Source organism: Centropristis striata, chromosome 13, assembly GCF_030273125.1.
Source record: "Centropristis striata isolate RG_2023a ecotype Rhode Island chromosome 13, C.striata_1.0, whole genome shotgun sequence".
Taxonomy (NCBI): domain Eukaryota; kingdom Metazoa; phylum Chordata; class Actinopteri; order Perciformes; family Serranidae; genus Centropristis; species Centropristis striata.
This window is the reverse complement of record NC_081529.1, coordinates 8,445,971-8,462,205: the sequence shown is the minus strand read 5'-3', so window position 1 is coordinate 8,462,205 and position 16,235 is coordinate 8,445,971. Positions and strand designations below refer to the sequence as shown.

The window sequence follows — 16,235 nt, the reverse complement described above, 5'->3', positions numbered from 1 at the left end:
ATGGGCTGAAGCAGAGGAAAATTAAAAGAGACCCTGCAGAACGCCGGGGTTGTCCCGATAATGATGTCGTAGTGGAAAAGAACCTGCTGTAGAACTAGATTGATGGCAACAGTAGGTTCCTCTGGCCAAGAACAATTGACCCTCTGAACACCACAACCCACAGGCAGGTTTGCTTTACCAAAAAAAAACCCACCAAAATTGCACCATTAATATTGTAGAAATTCATCCTTGAACAAATCACGTTTGACGAATGCTTCTGTCAGAATTAAATAACCAAATCTTAGCTTAAAATAGTGATATTGCATCATAATAACTTAATTCTACATAAAATAGAAAACCTACCAGTTCCTGTAAAAAACATTAAATTCTATACTTGGTAAACTATTCCATACTTGGGTGAGACTCAGTCAAAATGCACTGAAAATCTGTCTGAACTGAAGGCTCTTTACAGAGAGCAGAGAGGAGGGGACAAGAGAGTTTATATTTTTTTCTCTCGAAAAATAATAATGAACCCTTGGCAAAAAATGTTACACTTTTGGTACAAATTTTAGAGGAACCAATCTATCGCTGATTTATTCGTGGCAGTGTATATCTTAATTTACAACCTTTGAGAAAAAAACCTAATGAGCATTTGGTTTCTGTTTGTTCAAAGAGGAGCTGTGTGGATGAAAACTAACTTGTCTCAATGGCTCAAGGATTCTGTATGACATTATTTTTACCTTTTTTTTGTAAAAGAGGTTTTTTGCAAGCCGTCACTGATCTCTTACCTGACTGTGAGGTGGGTAGCCATGGAAACCGGGGTTTAAAGGCTCATTGTTCTGCAAGAGACAACAGGAGGGGGAGAGAGCAGTGTAAGTGGATGGGCTTTTGAGAAATGAGTGGATTCAGTATGACAGTCAAAACTTTTACATTTCGGGTGAAAAACACATCAATTCTCTACCTAGCTTGTTTTCAAAGTAACTGGAGAAAAAATAAATAAAGGTAGAGGGGTATTTTCACAAGCTGCCACTTTGGTCTAAAAGTACAACTCAATACTAATCAATCAAACCTGAAAAGTCCATTATCATATAGTGATATATACATGTATTTTTATTATAAAGCAGGTCTTGGTGTTATATAAATACTGTGAACATATCAAATCTGAATTCACAGAGAAATGCACACAGCCTGTATTCAGAAACTACGTCTTGAAACATCAGGATTTCTGAAGGGTGGTGACATCATAAGTAAACTATGTATAGGCAGCAATTGCTGCTGAAGTTCCATTACAATTGTTTCCTGGATGCATTACAGAACTAGAACCGCATTTTGGACTTGCAGCCATTTTTTCCCCCAGTCACCACTAACAGTAAAGTAACAAAAAAATCCCCTTGCAGCCCAAAAAGCATCATGGACCACAACAGTTCAAGAGACAACTGTAAGACTCTGGACAGGACGCTTTCGATTATTAATTTTGTAATGTAAAATCTATGGGCCAAGCGGGAGAAACAGTACCACGTATATTCAGAGGGATGTGTACCACAGCAGTAGGCCTGGAAGCTAGAGAAATGTTTGGTTGATTCCCCAGGAAAGAAATTTTCATTACACTGAATAGGTCCCATCTTTAGGTCTGGTATCCAGTTGTGATAATACATCCATGGCCCAGATGTGGAAGACCCGGAAATACTTAACAAGCAGAGCAGAGGGAGGCTTAAAGAGACAGGCACTAAAGCGTTTCAGACAGAGGGTGAATACAGCTATATTCAGACGCAAAGTGTGAGAAAAACAATGTGTTTTTGAACATTAAAGGATGTAACCTAGGATGTCATAGCAGAAACCCAACATATAGCAGCATGGGAAAAATTATTAGACCATTGCTTTCTTCCATCTCTTGTTCATTTTAATGCCTAGTACAACTAAAGGTACATTTGTTTGGACAAATATAATGATAACAACAAAAATAGCTCATAAGAGTTTAATTTAAGAGCTGATATCTAGCCATTTTCCATGGTCTTTCAAATAATGGTTATTATCAAGAAAACCATGGAAAAAGGCTAGATATCAGCTCTTAAATTAAACTCTTATGAGCTTTTTTGTTGCTATTATTATATTTGTCAAAACAAATGTAGCTTTAGTTGTATCAGACACTAAAATGAAAAAAGAAGAAAAAATGGTCTAATAATTTTTTCCATGACTGTATGTATGAAAATTAGACCCCTTTAGACAATCTCCAATGCGGACAATGCTATTGTTTTTAATGCCCACATCTATATAACATTTAACCAAAGACAGAAGACACAGAGTGAATTACCAGCAGTTTTGTGTGGATGCCATGACTAGTGAACCGCTACTACAGAGCTTTCATATTCAGCCGTACTAAACCAATCAAAATCCACTAGCAAAGGCTGAGCCCCCATCCCTCATCGACCCTGCCCCAGAAACCAGTGTTGTGGTTAATTGCTCTGTAATTACTTTTAATTAGATTATTTCTGTCTCTCTCCCCCCTTTTCTCTCCAACTATTATTTTCTCCTCCACATCATTTTTACCCCGGCGAGAGCAGCCATTGTTTGCTGCACATCTAGGTGAGGAGGGGGGAGGCAAAGGAAAAGACAAAGGGCGAGGGGGGGGGGGGAGCAGGAGGAGGACTGGAATAATGGGAAAAAGTTAACCAAACGATATTTTGACAGCAGAGAGAGAGACGACACCGGCACAGTCGAGCCTGCTGGCATGCCTCGCAGAGAAAACATGACCGCCTAGTGAGACTCATGCCTCTGCTCTCCTTGAGGCATGAGTCTCACAAGGTGGGGGGGGGGGGGGAGCGAGAGAGAGAGGGAGAGAAAGTCTGGGGGGGTGAAAGAAAGAAAGATGTGTGTGTATATATATGTGTGTTGGGGGATGGGGTGGCAGCCCTTTAGAACTGCTGATGTTTTCATTACATTTAATCTGCGGGACTGGGGAGCAGACAAAAATGTTTCAAATCCATGTGCTGCCCCTCGGCCTGAATGCACTCACCCATTCAGCAAACAGCTTGAGTGTGGGCCGTGTAACGCCACAGCAATGAGAAGGGCAGATTTAGCTTCTGAAGAGTGTCAACAGAGTTAACCTCCCGGCTCTGACCCCGAGATGCCTCCCGCGGAAATCACTTCCTGATAGCATTCATCCAGCCAATCATGGGCATGTGTCTGAGACAGAGGGCCGCGGTGACAGCAGAATGACACACTGTTTGTCTAAACATACAGACAAACAGCTATCAAAGCTCGTCCTGAGTCATGGCTGGATTATGAGACAATGGGCCCCTGGGCACAGACATGCAAACGGCCCACCACCTGACCTACATAGGAGCAAGACACACAGATTTTATAGCTGTTTTGCCTCTTTTTGTTGCAGTCTCGTGTCAGTGTTTTCTTAGTCGTAAGACATCTTGCTGTGGTTTTGTGTCTCTTTGTGGTAATTTTGTGCCTGTTTATAGTTGTTTTGGGTTTTGGACTTGTTCTAGTTATTTTTGTCTGTGGTTGATTGCTCCTCTTTTGAAGTTGTTCTGCATCTTGTCTTTATTTTGAGTCTGTAGATGCTTTGCTGCTCATTGTATTTATTTTGAGTCTCTTGTTGTCAGTTTGTTTCTTTTTGAGGTAATTTTAAGTATCTTTGCAGTAGCTTTGTGCCTCTTTGTAGCCATTTAAGTCTTTTTGAAGTCACTTAGTGTCTTTTTGTAGCCATTAAGTCTATTTAAAGTCACTTTGTGTCTCTTTGTATCATTTAAGTCTCTTTGAAGCCACTTTGTGTCTCTTTGTAGCCATTTAAGTCTCTTTAAAGTCACGTTGTGTCTCTTTGTAGCCATTTAGTGTCTTTTTGCAGCTATTTGTAGTTGTTTTGGTCTCTTTGCAGTCTTTTTGTGTCTCTTTGCATGCATTGTATGTTTCTTTGAGTCTCTTTGCAGTCTTTTTGTGTCTCTTTGCATGCATTGTATGTTTCTTTGAGTCTCTTCCTGGTCAGTATGTGTTTCTCTGACTAACATTTTGTCGATGAAGGCCTGTTATTTTGGGCCCCTGGACCTGTGCCCGCTTGGCCCTTTCAATAATCCATCCATGTCCTGAAGGGCTAGCTTATTCTCTGCAAGACTACGACTTAGAGATGCGTTGGGTAAGAACAAAACCAGATGTGGTGATGACGTATGGATGAATGAAGGAGTGTCTAGACGGAGCGGGACAGAGGGAAGCCAAGGGGAATGGGAGCATGAGGTTAAAAAAATGGCCAGATGTAAAGAATAGGTACGACGAAAAAAAAGCTTTTTCTTTTGATACAGTAAACTCTGACTCTGTATGTGTGTGTTTGTGTTCAGGCTCAGGGGCAGTCCTCCCTTTCCCCTGTCTCAAACAGCCTTTTCTTTGTTTCCACTCTCCACTTCCTGTTTCATCTGGAACCAATTTCCCCCTCGTGCCTCGTCCCCAGGGGGAACACTCTCCTTGGTGCGCCGCAATTACAGGGGAATGGACAGGCTTATATTCAGCAAAGTACTGACAGTGTAAAAAGCTGCTGGTGCTCGCCACGGCACAGATGGAAAGGCAGTTCAGAGCAGAATCTCAAGTCTACAAAGCCTTGGGCAATGTCAACGGGAAAGAGAAAACTCTTCCTATTCCAAATAAAAAAAGATGCATGTTGGGAGTTACCAACACTGTACTGCATTTCAAATAGGACTGCACTGATGTTCTGGTTTTCAGTTCACCAACAAGTGCTGCTAAAAATTTAACGGTGGGCCAAACAGCTGAGGAAATGTGATAATTTAGCTGTGGTAATAACAGGTGGTTAAAACGTTAACAATCTGTGTTTTTATCACATTTGCAGCCAATGCAAGGCATGAAGGCTTTGCACTGGCGACAAATACTGAGAGCAAAGCTGGAATGTCAGTGAAATCTAAACCGAAATTATACCCAACCATTAAATTATAGAGTCAGTGTTGCTTGTGCAGTGGACAGAGTGGAAAGAAGAAAGAGAAAGAAGAGGAGGAGGAGGAGTTTACGTAGAAGAGCAGGAGGAGGGAGTGCAGGGTAGCAACATCTGGAATCAATCTGTCTGCAAGAAAAGAGGGAGGGATGGGGGTAGGACAGAGGAGAAAGAAAGAAAGAAAGAAAGACAAAAAAGAAAGAACAGAAGGAAAATAAGGGCAGAAACAGACGCACATGAGAGGTGGAGGAATGTGGGGAATAAGACGGCCAGAGCCAAGAAAGGGGAGAGAAATATAAAGTAGTAAAACGTTTGCGAAATGGAGACAATGAGTCATAAGTGAGGAATGCCATGTGATTTATATTTTCTTAAAGGGTGGGGGAAGGGATTGGGGGTCTGAACTTGATACCTAGTTTTCAGAGACTTTTGTTTACTCACGCTATAACACACACACACACACACACACACACACACACACACACACACACACACACACACAGACACACACACACACACACACACACACACACACACACACACACACACACACAGTTTGCCATGTGGCATTGCTTTTAAGTATATTACATGCCTGCATGTCTTGAAAAGTACACAAAAGGCAGCCTCATTTCTGTCAGCTATGCTTTTTTAAACAAATAAATGAAAAAAATGAGCACTGAGCCTGTCCGGGTTGAAAGCTGGGCTTTCGTACTGCACTTTTGCAAGTTTCCATTAAGTTAATTCCATATAGTTTGTGAGCGAGGAGGAGCCTTTGAAGGCGCCGGCTGGCTGACTGTGAGGGCTTCAGACTGCACTGGCAGGGATCAGCAAAAGCACAGAAAAACCAGTCACACACACATAAACACACACCCTCTCTCTCTCCCTGTGTCCTGCTCTCTGACTGCACGGAGGGCAAAACTAAAGGGCGTCTCTCTTGTTTATTTTCACTCTCTTCAACTTGCTATTTTAGGAGAAGGAAAAAGAAGTTGGGGAGTTGCAAATGGTAAGGAGCAGGGGAAAGAAAAAGGAGCAGCGGTGGTGGTGGAGGAAGGCAAAAATGACATGAGGTCAACAGATGGTGAGAGGGGAGGGGGACGGAGGGAGGAGGGGAGCGGGGTAATTAAGGGGGCTGCTGCAGACATCCAGTGGTCCCGAACAGAACAGCCTGAGGAGGTGGACTTGGCTTTATTATGGTCTCAATCATATCGCCAAATGTACAAGAAAATCCCACCTGCTACCACCAACACATCATTACCCGCAAGACCAAAATCCTGACACTTTCGACAAAAACACTACACACATGACTGCGGAGTGCCGTGGCTCTGAGCCAGCCTCCCACCTCAACAGAAGGTGCGATGGCAATCTCAGAGCCAGAATTAACAACCTCACTAACATCACAGGAGAAATGGAAAACCAATCATTCATCGAGTGTTTCAGGAGATTCTTGGAAATCTTTGGCCCCAATACCATCAGCAACCGCAGAACCCTATGAAGTCAACAAATGACAAGTGAGTGGGAAATTAATGGAGATGAACACTGTTTGAGAGGCACTATAAAATGCAGAAAGTGAAGTAGAAGGAATTAACAAAACAGGCTGATGGGCACAGGGCAGGAATTGATGGATGTGATTCATCAATGTGATATACTCTAAAAGGCATGAAAGCCAAATGATGACTCTGAAAGTGACAAATGCTACAGACACGGGCGATATGCAGGGACATAAAGACGGAGAAAGACAACCAAGACAGCCAAGATGAATTGCATTATCCCCTCAGACTGAAGGCTTATTTCTGAAGACAGAAACTTTTTCGGACCCATAAAGTAGGAAAGCTACAGCATTAAGGCTGTATATTGGCATAGATCTGTGATACAATATGTATTGTGTTCCAGGAGTTATTGTATGATTTAATACACTATAATATGCCACAATAGTGTAAGCAAGACAATATACTGCAAATTTAAAATCTTTTTTTAGGAAAACTGTCATAGTATCTAAAAGGGCTGTCATGTTAGGGCTAAAAGGGCTGTCAACTACATGATTATCATGGTCAAGATTTTATCATGCATTTAATACAATTCTGTAACATCCAACATCACAGCACTACTTTTGTGCAGCAGTAAACACAACACAACTGTCAAATTTTTGCCTGTAAACGACTAATTTTAAAAAGATTATACCATTCTGAGAATCAAAACATCACAAAAATCGATAATCAAGTTAATCGATATATTCTTTTACACTCATACTACACATTTTCTTTTTTAGTTATAGTTTATGCACTTTCTCAAAGAGTATAAGTGTTTTTTTTTTAAGTGTGACAGTAAGAAAACATGTTGCTATAGTGAAACTGCCGGATAGATTCACTGAGGACTGCTTATAATAACAGATGACCTGAGGTTAAACATTACACAGGTGCTGATGTGGGCCTATGTACAGCATTTTTTCCTCATAAAAACATATAGGTCCCTGCAGCTCACACTGTCCAGTCAAATTTTCAAAGTGCCTTTCCCCATGAGCTAATTTGATAGCTAATTTACCATATGGCACATTTCAAAGCAAATAAACACTATATTTCTATTTTATTGTACTGTTTTCCTTTCATTCCCATCAATTACCACATTTCCACCTTAAATATTTCTGGAATCTTGCAACCCTAGTTGTGAATAAGAATATCTTTGCCAGGAATGACTCACGACTAAAATTTGAGCAATGTGTTTTAATTAGGCCATTTCATTATGCTACTGCATTTCAATAGGGCTGTCACAATATCAGAATTTTACGGCACAATTATCATGGCCAAAATAATTTATCATAACAATATTATTGCGCTATCTATAGAAAATTTTAATTAACTTAAAATTTGCTTCCTTTCATCTCTTTTTTTGGCGAACGAATTGAATACAAAATACAAGTGGGAGAGAGAGTCAGTGACCATAACTGTATAAAAACATACAAAAAGAACACAAAAAAGTGATTTTATGATAAGATACGATAAGTTAAGATAAGATAGAACTTTATTTATCCTGAAGGAAATTCTGGTTCCAGATTGCTCCAAAGTAACAAAAACAATTACAAAAACATCACAATATAGGATAATATGAGAAAACAATGAACGAAATAGGTAACTTGAGATCAATCTTTCACTTTTTAAATACTTTTTAATATATTTTTTAAATATCACAGGTATATAGCGACCTCCTCTAAAGAAAGTCAGAAGCTGCCTGTCTGTTCTTTTTCTGCCCTGTAACTTGCACCAATATGCTGCACAGGCTGCTCCATTGTTTTCTGTCAGATCTAATTATTTCTCTTTGTCCTGGCAAAGCCTGTAGTGCAGCACGGGCATGCATTATGTTACAGTGTTTAATATATGAAAATAGAACACACATCTATGCAAGTTTTCATTTCATGCTCTAACAGATCAGCAGCAATGTACTTATTTGATAAGAAAATGTGTCACATCAGAATTTCCCATCAACTGATCCTCTTAATGAAGTATTGGTGCTCAGTATGAGACATGGCTGATGTCTGATCTTAAAAAAGAACAATGCATCACATACGTCTTAATAGATGAAGGTATATTTCACAACTGAGTTTTCATTATTAATGACACTGTGGCAGCTGGGACAACACTGTGGCAGTGCATCACAGCTGACCCCATGTAAGGGAAACACTGAATTGACATTTCACTGTGTGTGGGAGGAGATGGGAGCACATGTGACAGTTTGGGGGCAGCCTTGGGGAGGAGGCATGTAGGGTGGGGGGGGAGTGGTGACTTGATGACCATAAAGGGAGAGTTAACATGCGAGTGTCATGTTAAGGAGCTGAAAGCAGTGTGCTTTACAGTACACTGATACAGAGAGAAAGAGAGATCTGTTTTATTCTTTTTATGAATGGTGCCTTTTCTCTTTTTTCTCCAATCTGATTCTTTTCTGCTTTAGAAATGCAGCTATTTCACAATAACGCACGGAGATTGAACTAAACACACACGCACACTGACACATAGGGCGTGAAAGAAAGAAAAAAATGAGTTGAGCAACTTCGTGTGGAGAATTTTTAGCTTATCGTTGCCGGTTCAAAAGTCAAGGGCTGCTGCTGTACTAGGCTCAAAGTTTAACGGCAATCATTAAACAGCAGCAGAGGGCATAACGTGAGACTGGGAAGGATCGTGTGCGACCCTCTGTAACAAATATTAACACGCAGCAGTACAGGCTCTGCCCCTCTGCCTCTCTGTAATACTGTTCCCCTTCTGTGGATTTTTCCTTCTTTTCTGTAAATAATTCAGACGGCTGACTTCTGAAGGACACTTTTGGGCTACAGTTACACATGTAGGCTCTCAGGGCATATACGCAGGTTACTATAGGAGCTGTGCAGCCACGTAGCTTATCAGCAATAATTAGTGAGCGCAGCAATAGCATTTTATCTTACAGTCAATGATTAGGAACAAGAGGCAATGATTATCTTCAGTATTTTGTGACTTTGTAACATTTAAGTCTATAACAGGTTAAACAACAGTGACAAGTCCCTATCAAAAAGACCCAACAGATGTTTTATGTTGTGCAGTTTGTTACGACTAGTTATAGAAAAGTAAAGTGACTTCCAAATAAATTAAACTGATAAAAGCTAATTCTCACATTTATAAGATCCCAGAGAATTAGATTGTACACCATTAAAGCTGGAGTAGGCAGTTATCTGGAAAAGACAACAAATAAGCCACTATTTGAAAATACAGTCATCCTACTGCAACTCTTTCCTCTGTCTTAAGCCCCTCCCAACAGGCAAGTACAGACATGTGCTCATGCTTTATACAGTTACCTAAACTAGTACTAGTCATCTCTTCAATCATACCAATCATGATTGTGATCCTGATGCCATTATATGTTATATAGTTCTATGAATTCATGAAGAATTCATTTTTTGGCAACTTGTGGCCCCTCTGAGATGACCATAGACTGTACAAAACAAATGGCCATAGACATCATGACATCACCCATTGGTTTGTGGACTACTGTCTTAACATTTTGGCAGTTGCCATCTTGTTTTGTTGGAACCAGAGGGGCCCATGCGTGGACAGGAGGGGAAAAAAACTGGCAATAGGCGGGTTTCCATTAGGTACTTCTCCCTCTAGTGAGCCTCTATGGTTGTGGCTTGGGAGAGAGGATCCACCCAACTTCACCGGTTAGCGGCTCAGAAAGTACCTGCCTCGGGTAGGCACTGAGCCGCTACCTGAGCCACTACTCACTAGTCGACGCTGATTGTATAAGGTTGAGATGGTTGATATGACGCGAGTAGAACTCGACACAACCACAACATAACAGCGCTTTTTTAAAAGAAATAAGCAGAGCAGACTGAGACGAGAGAATCCAGGACAAGAAATGAAAGAAGAGAAGACTGTTCTCTTCTGTTTGGACTTGCCACGTCGTTCTGTTGTCAGTGTCGCGTCATTGAAGTCACGGTCAAAATTGTTGCGGAATAATCACATAAGTGTCGCTGAACTATTTACGTCACATTCTAACTCCGTTAGCTAGCCGCTACAAAAGTACCTGTATATGAACAGAGGCCAAGGGGAACTAACTAGTGGGAGGAGCCAAAACACTCAGCCGCTTTCCAAAAAGTACTCAATGGAAACACGGCTATTGTGCTCAGCTACTCACAGATATCTGATATATTTATCCAAAAGGCAAACCCTGTTGTGATCAATGCTGGAGTTGCAAATTCTTCTACCGCCACCGAATCTGGCTTCCAGTTTCTGAAGGGACATACGAGAACAAGTGCATTTGCAGAACAGCCAGACCTGTAATTGGCTGAACTCTGCCGTCAAGGGCTAGATTTTCTAAAGCCTGAAAACAGGTCAAGAGGAGGTACAGAAGTTACAATATGCTGAAAGGTTATTTTGGAATTTCTCCCCAATGGCACCAAAAAAAAAAGAATAAAGTGCTGATGCCAGCTTTAATAGCAAAACTATTTTAAATTTTGGGTGCAATTTACTTTTAGCACCAAGGAAAAAAGTCAAGGCACATCTCCAGAGAATCCCTTAATGTCTGCTTTCTAAGCCAAGTGGTGGGGAGCCGGCTGTTGCAATAAATTTTCATTAGTGACCAATATGACAGACTAATACATTTCTCACTGGGCTTCTTGGTTGACGAAAAAGTTTTACAAAAGTCTTCTGGAGGAACAAGCAACTCTCAATGTATCTGCTTGTGGTGAGCACTCTGAAACCAAAAATCACTTCTGGTAATAACATATCTCCGTGATCTGTCCGTTCATATCAACCCACGCCTTGCCTGACCCCCTCCCTTTGCTCTGGCCTGTTAAAGCGATCAGTCTGGTTAATGCCCTCTCCTAAATGAGCTTTGATCTCGTTAGCGCGACACAAAGCCTCTTTACTGCCAACGATAGGACAAATCGGCTCTCCGAAACAGAGAGAGAGAGACAGGCCGAGAGAGTTATAAACTGTACTCCCACTGCATCTGAGTGGACCACAGCACTGCCTCAAGGGGAGGCATCAATACTACAGAGAGTGGGATAAAAATAAAAATAAAAAAGAGATAGAGAAGACAAGAAGGAGATGAGGAGGGAAAGAAGAGATGAAACAGGCGGAGCTGGGGGAAAATGGATGGATGTTGTGTAGATTTGAGTGATGGGACATGGGCCGAGAAAGGGGGAGATATCAAAGATGGCAGGGGGGAGGAGATGGGACGGCAGAGAGAAAGAGTAGAGGGGGGAGGGGTTTGGGTGCTTCACCTCACTGGCACACTGAAAAGCCTGTGAACCAGGAGTCAATTAGCAATCTGGAAATATGCTTGGGGGAGAAATCAGAGGACAGCTAGAGGGGAGCACGGGGTGTGAGGGAGGAGGAGGGGGGGAGGTCTGCCATGCTGTTTGTATGAGGCAGAGCGGGGGGAGGAGAGCAACAAAAGGGAGAAGAGGCTGCACTCTCATTTATTATTACAGTCCTGATTTACAGTCAGCCCGGAAGGTCGGCAATCTACCAGCCCTGGCTCTCAATGGGAATACTATGGTAATTGTTGGGTGCATTTAGATATAGGAGCCTCCACTCAACTCCTCTTCCTCATCCTGAGCACGCACGCAGCCACAGCACGGGGGCTGCCATGCAACTACCATGACTGCATTAGCCCTCAATGTCATTTTCTTTATTTATTTACCCTTTGCATAAAATGTTATTCATCATTCAGGGCCTATAGTCCTGCTTATCTATCCCCCAAACTGATGGTGTCATCCCTGCTATCCATCACTTTCCTCTCATCCTTTATCATGGCCCCTGATGGATGCTAACTAATGGCTCTGACTTCCTTTCTCTCCTGCTTCCATCCTTTATTTTCCCCCACATCTATCTATCGAGGCTTCAAAGTCTCCTTTCTCCCCTGTACTACACCCAGTATAGTGTCCATCCAAAACCCCACTTTTTATTGCTCTTTGTCCTTCACATCTTTGCCTCTTTCTCTTCCTATGTGCATCCACGGATCACTCTCCGTCCATCCATCACCTCACCCTTGCATCTGCTCCTCTCCCTCCCATTTCCAGCCTGACCCCCCAGTACCCAGCGATCAATACAGCTGATGGGCAGTGAGAATCCTCCCCATGCCACGCTGCTCATTGTCACATCATGTTCGCCGGCGGGCTATAACCTTTCCCCATCATCAGCATCCATCCTCTGCGAAGCTCACTGAGCATTACGCAGGAGGACCTATTTGTCATTGCAGCAGGTCAGCCGCACAGCCAATTAAAGTATTTTACCAGTTCCCCTGGATTCAATTACCTGCAGATGACCTTAAGCCATGTCCGCCTGCCCTTCGACTACTCTTAGTGCTGTTTCCCTCTACTTAAAACACCAGACGTCAGCTAAAATTCCCCTTGTGCTGTTGGATTTTAAAGCATGTGTAGGTGTAAGAACGATGTGTAGTGCATGTGTTTATGGGAAAAAGAGAGCGAGAGGAATAAATAGTGATAGAAGGGAGGAGGGCAAGCCAGAGAGTTGCACCCCGTGACTCGGTTGCCCCCAGGTTTACTGTATTATACACAGATTAGTCCGGTGGCGGCAGGCTATGCTGATGCTGCCTCAGCAGTCGAGTCATGAAAGCAGGGAAGACCCGTGTTAAGGAGGGCCCCCCTTGAGCCCCCTTCGCTCCTTCAGCCGACACCAAAAGGCTCTGTTCTTTGTCTTTCACAGTGGTGACCCCTCCCCCAATCCCCTGTCTGCCTCTCTCTCTTTTAACACCTAGCGACAATCAAGGGGGGGGGGGCAAGGAGCGATTAATGGCACATGCGGTGTGTATCAGGATTTGATGCCATGACTCACTGGAAATTATCATCACAAGTCTGAGTGATTTCATCCATGCAAATTATAAATAAATAAAAAAATAGAATGTGAGCGAGCACTGGTTTACTTTCCAAGACAGGCTGCGTGATGAATGGATCTGATCTTTGCTGTGCTGCTGCCTGTCATAGCAATGGAGCCTGTATCATATTACCTTTGTCTGGCTTGGTCATGCTCCCTCACTGAGCAGCTCCAGGAGCACAGCTACAGCATTATACTATCCCCACACTTTTGTGTAATTCAATAAATCCCCAATTTAGTTTCAATTAAAGGATTTTGCTGCAATGATGCATGATTACATTGTAGATGAGGGGAAAAAGAAGGCCTGTCAAAACATTATCATGAGTCCCTGCTGATGCTTGGGAACAAAAGCTTTTACTGGAGGAGAAGAAGAAGGAGAAGAAAGGGGAGGGCAGATGATACTTTGTTACAATGCTGCACACATGATGGAAACTAAACGGTACAGATATGTGTTTTGCATTCTTACCTGTCCAATGTCACCAACAACACTCCCGTCTATCCTTGGTCTTTTGCACTCCGCCCCGGCTAAGTCAGTCAACGCAGCGGCTGTTTGAGCGTCGGGCTCCGGGTCTCCTCGCTTCATCCCACGGACAGCTGCTGGACCCCCGGCCGCGTTTGCAAGGGCTCCGGCTGTTGTATCAATGTCTCTTTCCATTATTCCCCGACTAACGGGTAGCATTATAGATGCAACGTCGGTCGACATTAACATTGGACGGCAGACAGTCACCAGTCAAAAGTCTTTACCTTTGCCTTCTCCGGTTGAATTATCCACAGCTCGATATTCACAATGGAACTGGCTTTCCCCAAAAAGCGTAGAGGGGAAATATTGAACTGGTTTACATCAATATGGGCAGCCTGTACTGTTTATTGTCTTAACTTGGCGTTAGCTATTCGAGGCAGAACATTATGACCATGCCAGGACAAAGAACATCAAGTACAGCCTTTTCCCTAAAAAAGTAAAACGACGCCAAACAGTGACCTATTTTAATAAAGATCACGCGTCCGACTCCTGGATGCCTGACAAGCTAATTAGCTAGCTAACAGCAGCTAGCTGGCTAGCATTACATTCCGCTAGCTCTCGTTATAAATTTGGCTCGGAGACACACTCACTCCCGCTGCCAATAATAGAAAATGTTGGAAATTAGCTTCGCGTAATACTTGTCCTTCTGCGGGGCCGGCCAGTCCTCTGTCTCCTCTCGCCACTAAACGTGTTTTTGCATTAAAGCTGGTTTCTGTTGTTCCTCCAGCCTTCCCGTGGATCCAGTCCCTTCTTATCACACCGTCCGTCCCTCGCTGTGCTCTGCTGTGGATGTGTCTTGGCGTGCGGACTCGCCAGCCGACGAACACGATTTCCTCTGGTCTGAGTCCCGGTTGGTGTGACTCGTAGTGTGGAGGGAGCCCGTGTGCGCTGATCCGCGGTCAGATTTGTCTACGGACACCGGGAGCAGACAGAGAGGACAGGGAGGTGAGGTGGGCTGGTCTGAGGTCTGCGTTTCCTCTGTCTCCTTCTTCTCCCCACCACCACAGCTCCCCCTCCTCCTTTATCCTCACTTATTATAATGTTCAGCCGAATCGGAATGAAGATGCTGCTATTTTGCTGCTTTTAACACTGCCAATAGATTTTCTACCAAATTATAAAATACTTAATATATTAACCCATAAGAACTCAGACCCAGTTATCTTTAAAGGGAAGTTATGGGGGATATATCACAGACCAAGTGGACCACATAGAACACATATATATTGTTTTTAAAAAAAAAAATACTACCCCTAAATGTCAAAGATCTGCGATGTGACATAAACGTTGCATTTGGCGTTTATGGTAATTATGTTTATAATATTTATGTTTATAATATTTCCTATTTAAAAAAAAACAAACACATTTTCTGCTTACAGAGACACAAATTTGCCTTTTTCTTTGCATCTTCACAACATTTATCAAAATTGTGACATTAATAATGCTGTTTAACAATAAATGATTTCTCAAATTTGTTTTTAAGTAGCATAATAATAATAATAATAATAAATCAATAATAAATAAAAACAAATAACCATGTGCATTTTTGTTTGCATCTCCATAACATATATCAAAATTGTGACTTTAATTTGTTCAGGAAATATGGTCAGAACAAGTTAAATGCAATACAGGACACCCTATTAATGGATTGGAATTGTTAAATGGGTTTAAACAAAAAAAAAAGCTTTTTAAAAATTAGCTACTTTTTCACATTTCTGTTTCCAGTCACACCCACATTTTTGGAGAAGTCACTTCTTGTCAAAGTCACATGACCATCACACACATTAAGTATGCATCGCTTAGGGATTTAATGAGTTAAGGTGAAGCATAAAGGTGAATATGGGAGATTATAGAAGATTGAAAGTGTTTGTTACACAGGTGTCACCATGGGTTCTTATGGGTTAAAACAACGAAACACAATGATAAAAGGCGATATATAATAGTAATAATAGGGAAATATGTATGAAAATGTCCACAATCAAGACAAACAAAGACAAATATAAAGTAAAATAAAAGCTAACTTACTTAATGTTTGAAAACAAAATTACATGCCAATACCCTAACCTAATACATTGGCTTGCAAAAAATGTAATCTAATCTGATTACTTTTGGATTACTTTAAAACCAAACACTGAAAATGTTGAACCTTGCACTAAAAATGGAAGCAGCCAAAATCAGGTAAATCTAAAGGCATATTATGCAGGAATTGTCATTTGTTGTTTGTAAACACATCATTTAAACTTGGCCCCTCCTCCTCAGATCAATGAAAGTGAAAGCAAACCGCAGAATCACGCTAGTTTTGGAACAAGCTTAGTCTGCTTATTTGGCCTCAATATATGTGTGTTTTTTCAGCAGCGTGCTATTTTTGGAGCTTTGTGGCCAAAAAGGTCGCCCCCAGAACTTCTTGAACACAGCAAAATGACATCAAAAGAGGAAATACATG

At 41.9% G+C, this 16,235-nt stretch overlaps 1 protein-coding gene across 1 annotated transcript in view; it reads right to left on the bottom strand.

Annotated features, from left to right (window-relative positions):
- The window catches only part of LOC131982706 (RNA binding protein fox-1 homolog 2-like), a 63,643-nt gene extending 48,882 nt beyond the window's left edge, over positions 1–14,761 (bottom strand). The window contains 2 exon segments of the mRNA XM_059347268.1: positions 768–818; positions 13,742–14,761. Coding sequence (XP_059203251.1) covers positions 768–818; positions 13,742–13,984 — 294 coding nt within the window. The 5' untranslated portion in view covers positions 13,985–14,761.
- Between the last annotated feature and the right edge of the window lie 1,474 nt (positions 14,762–16,235).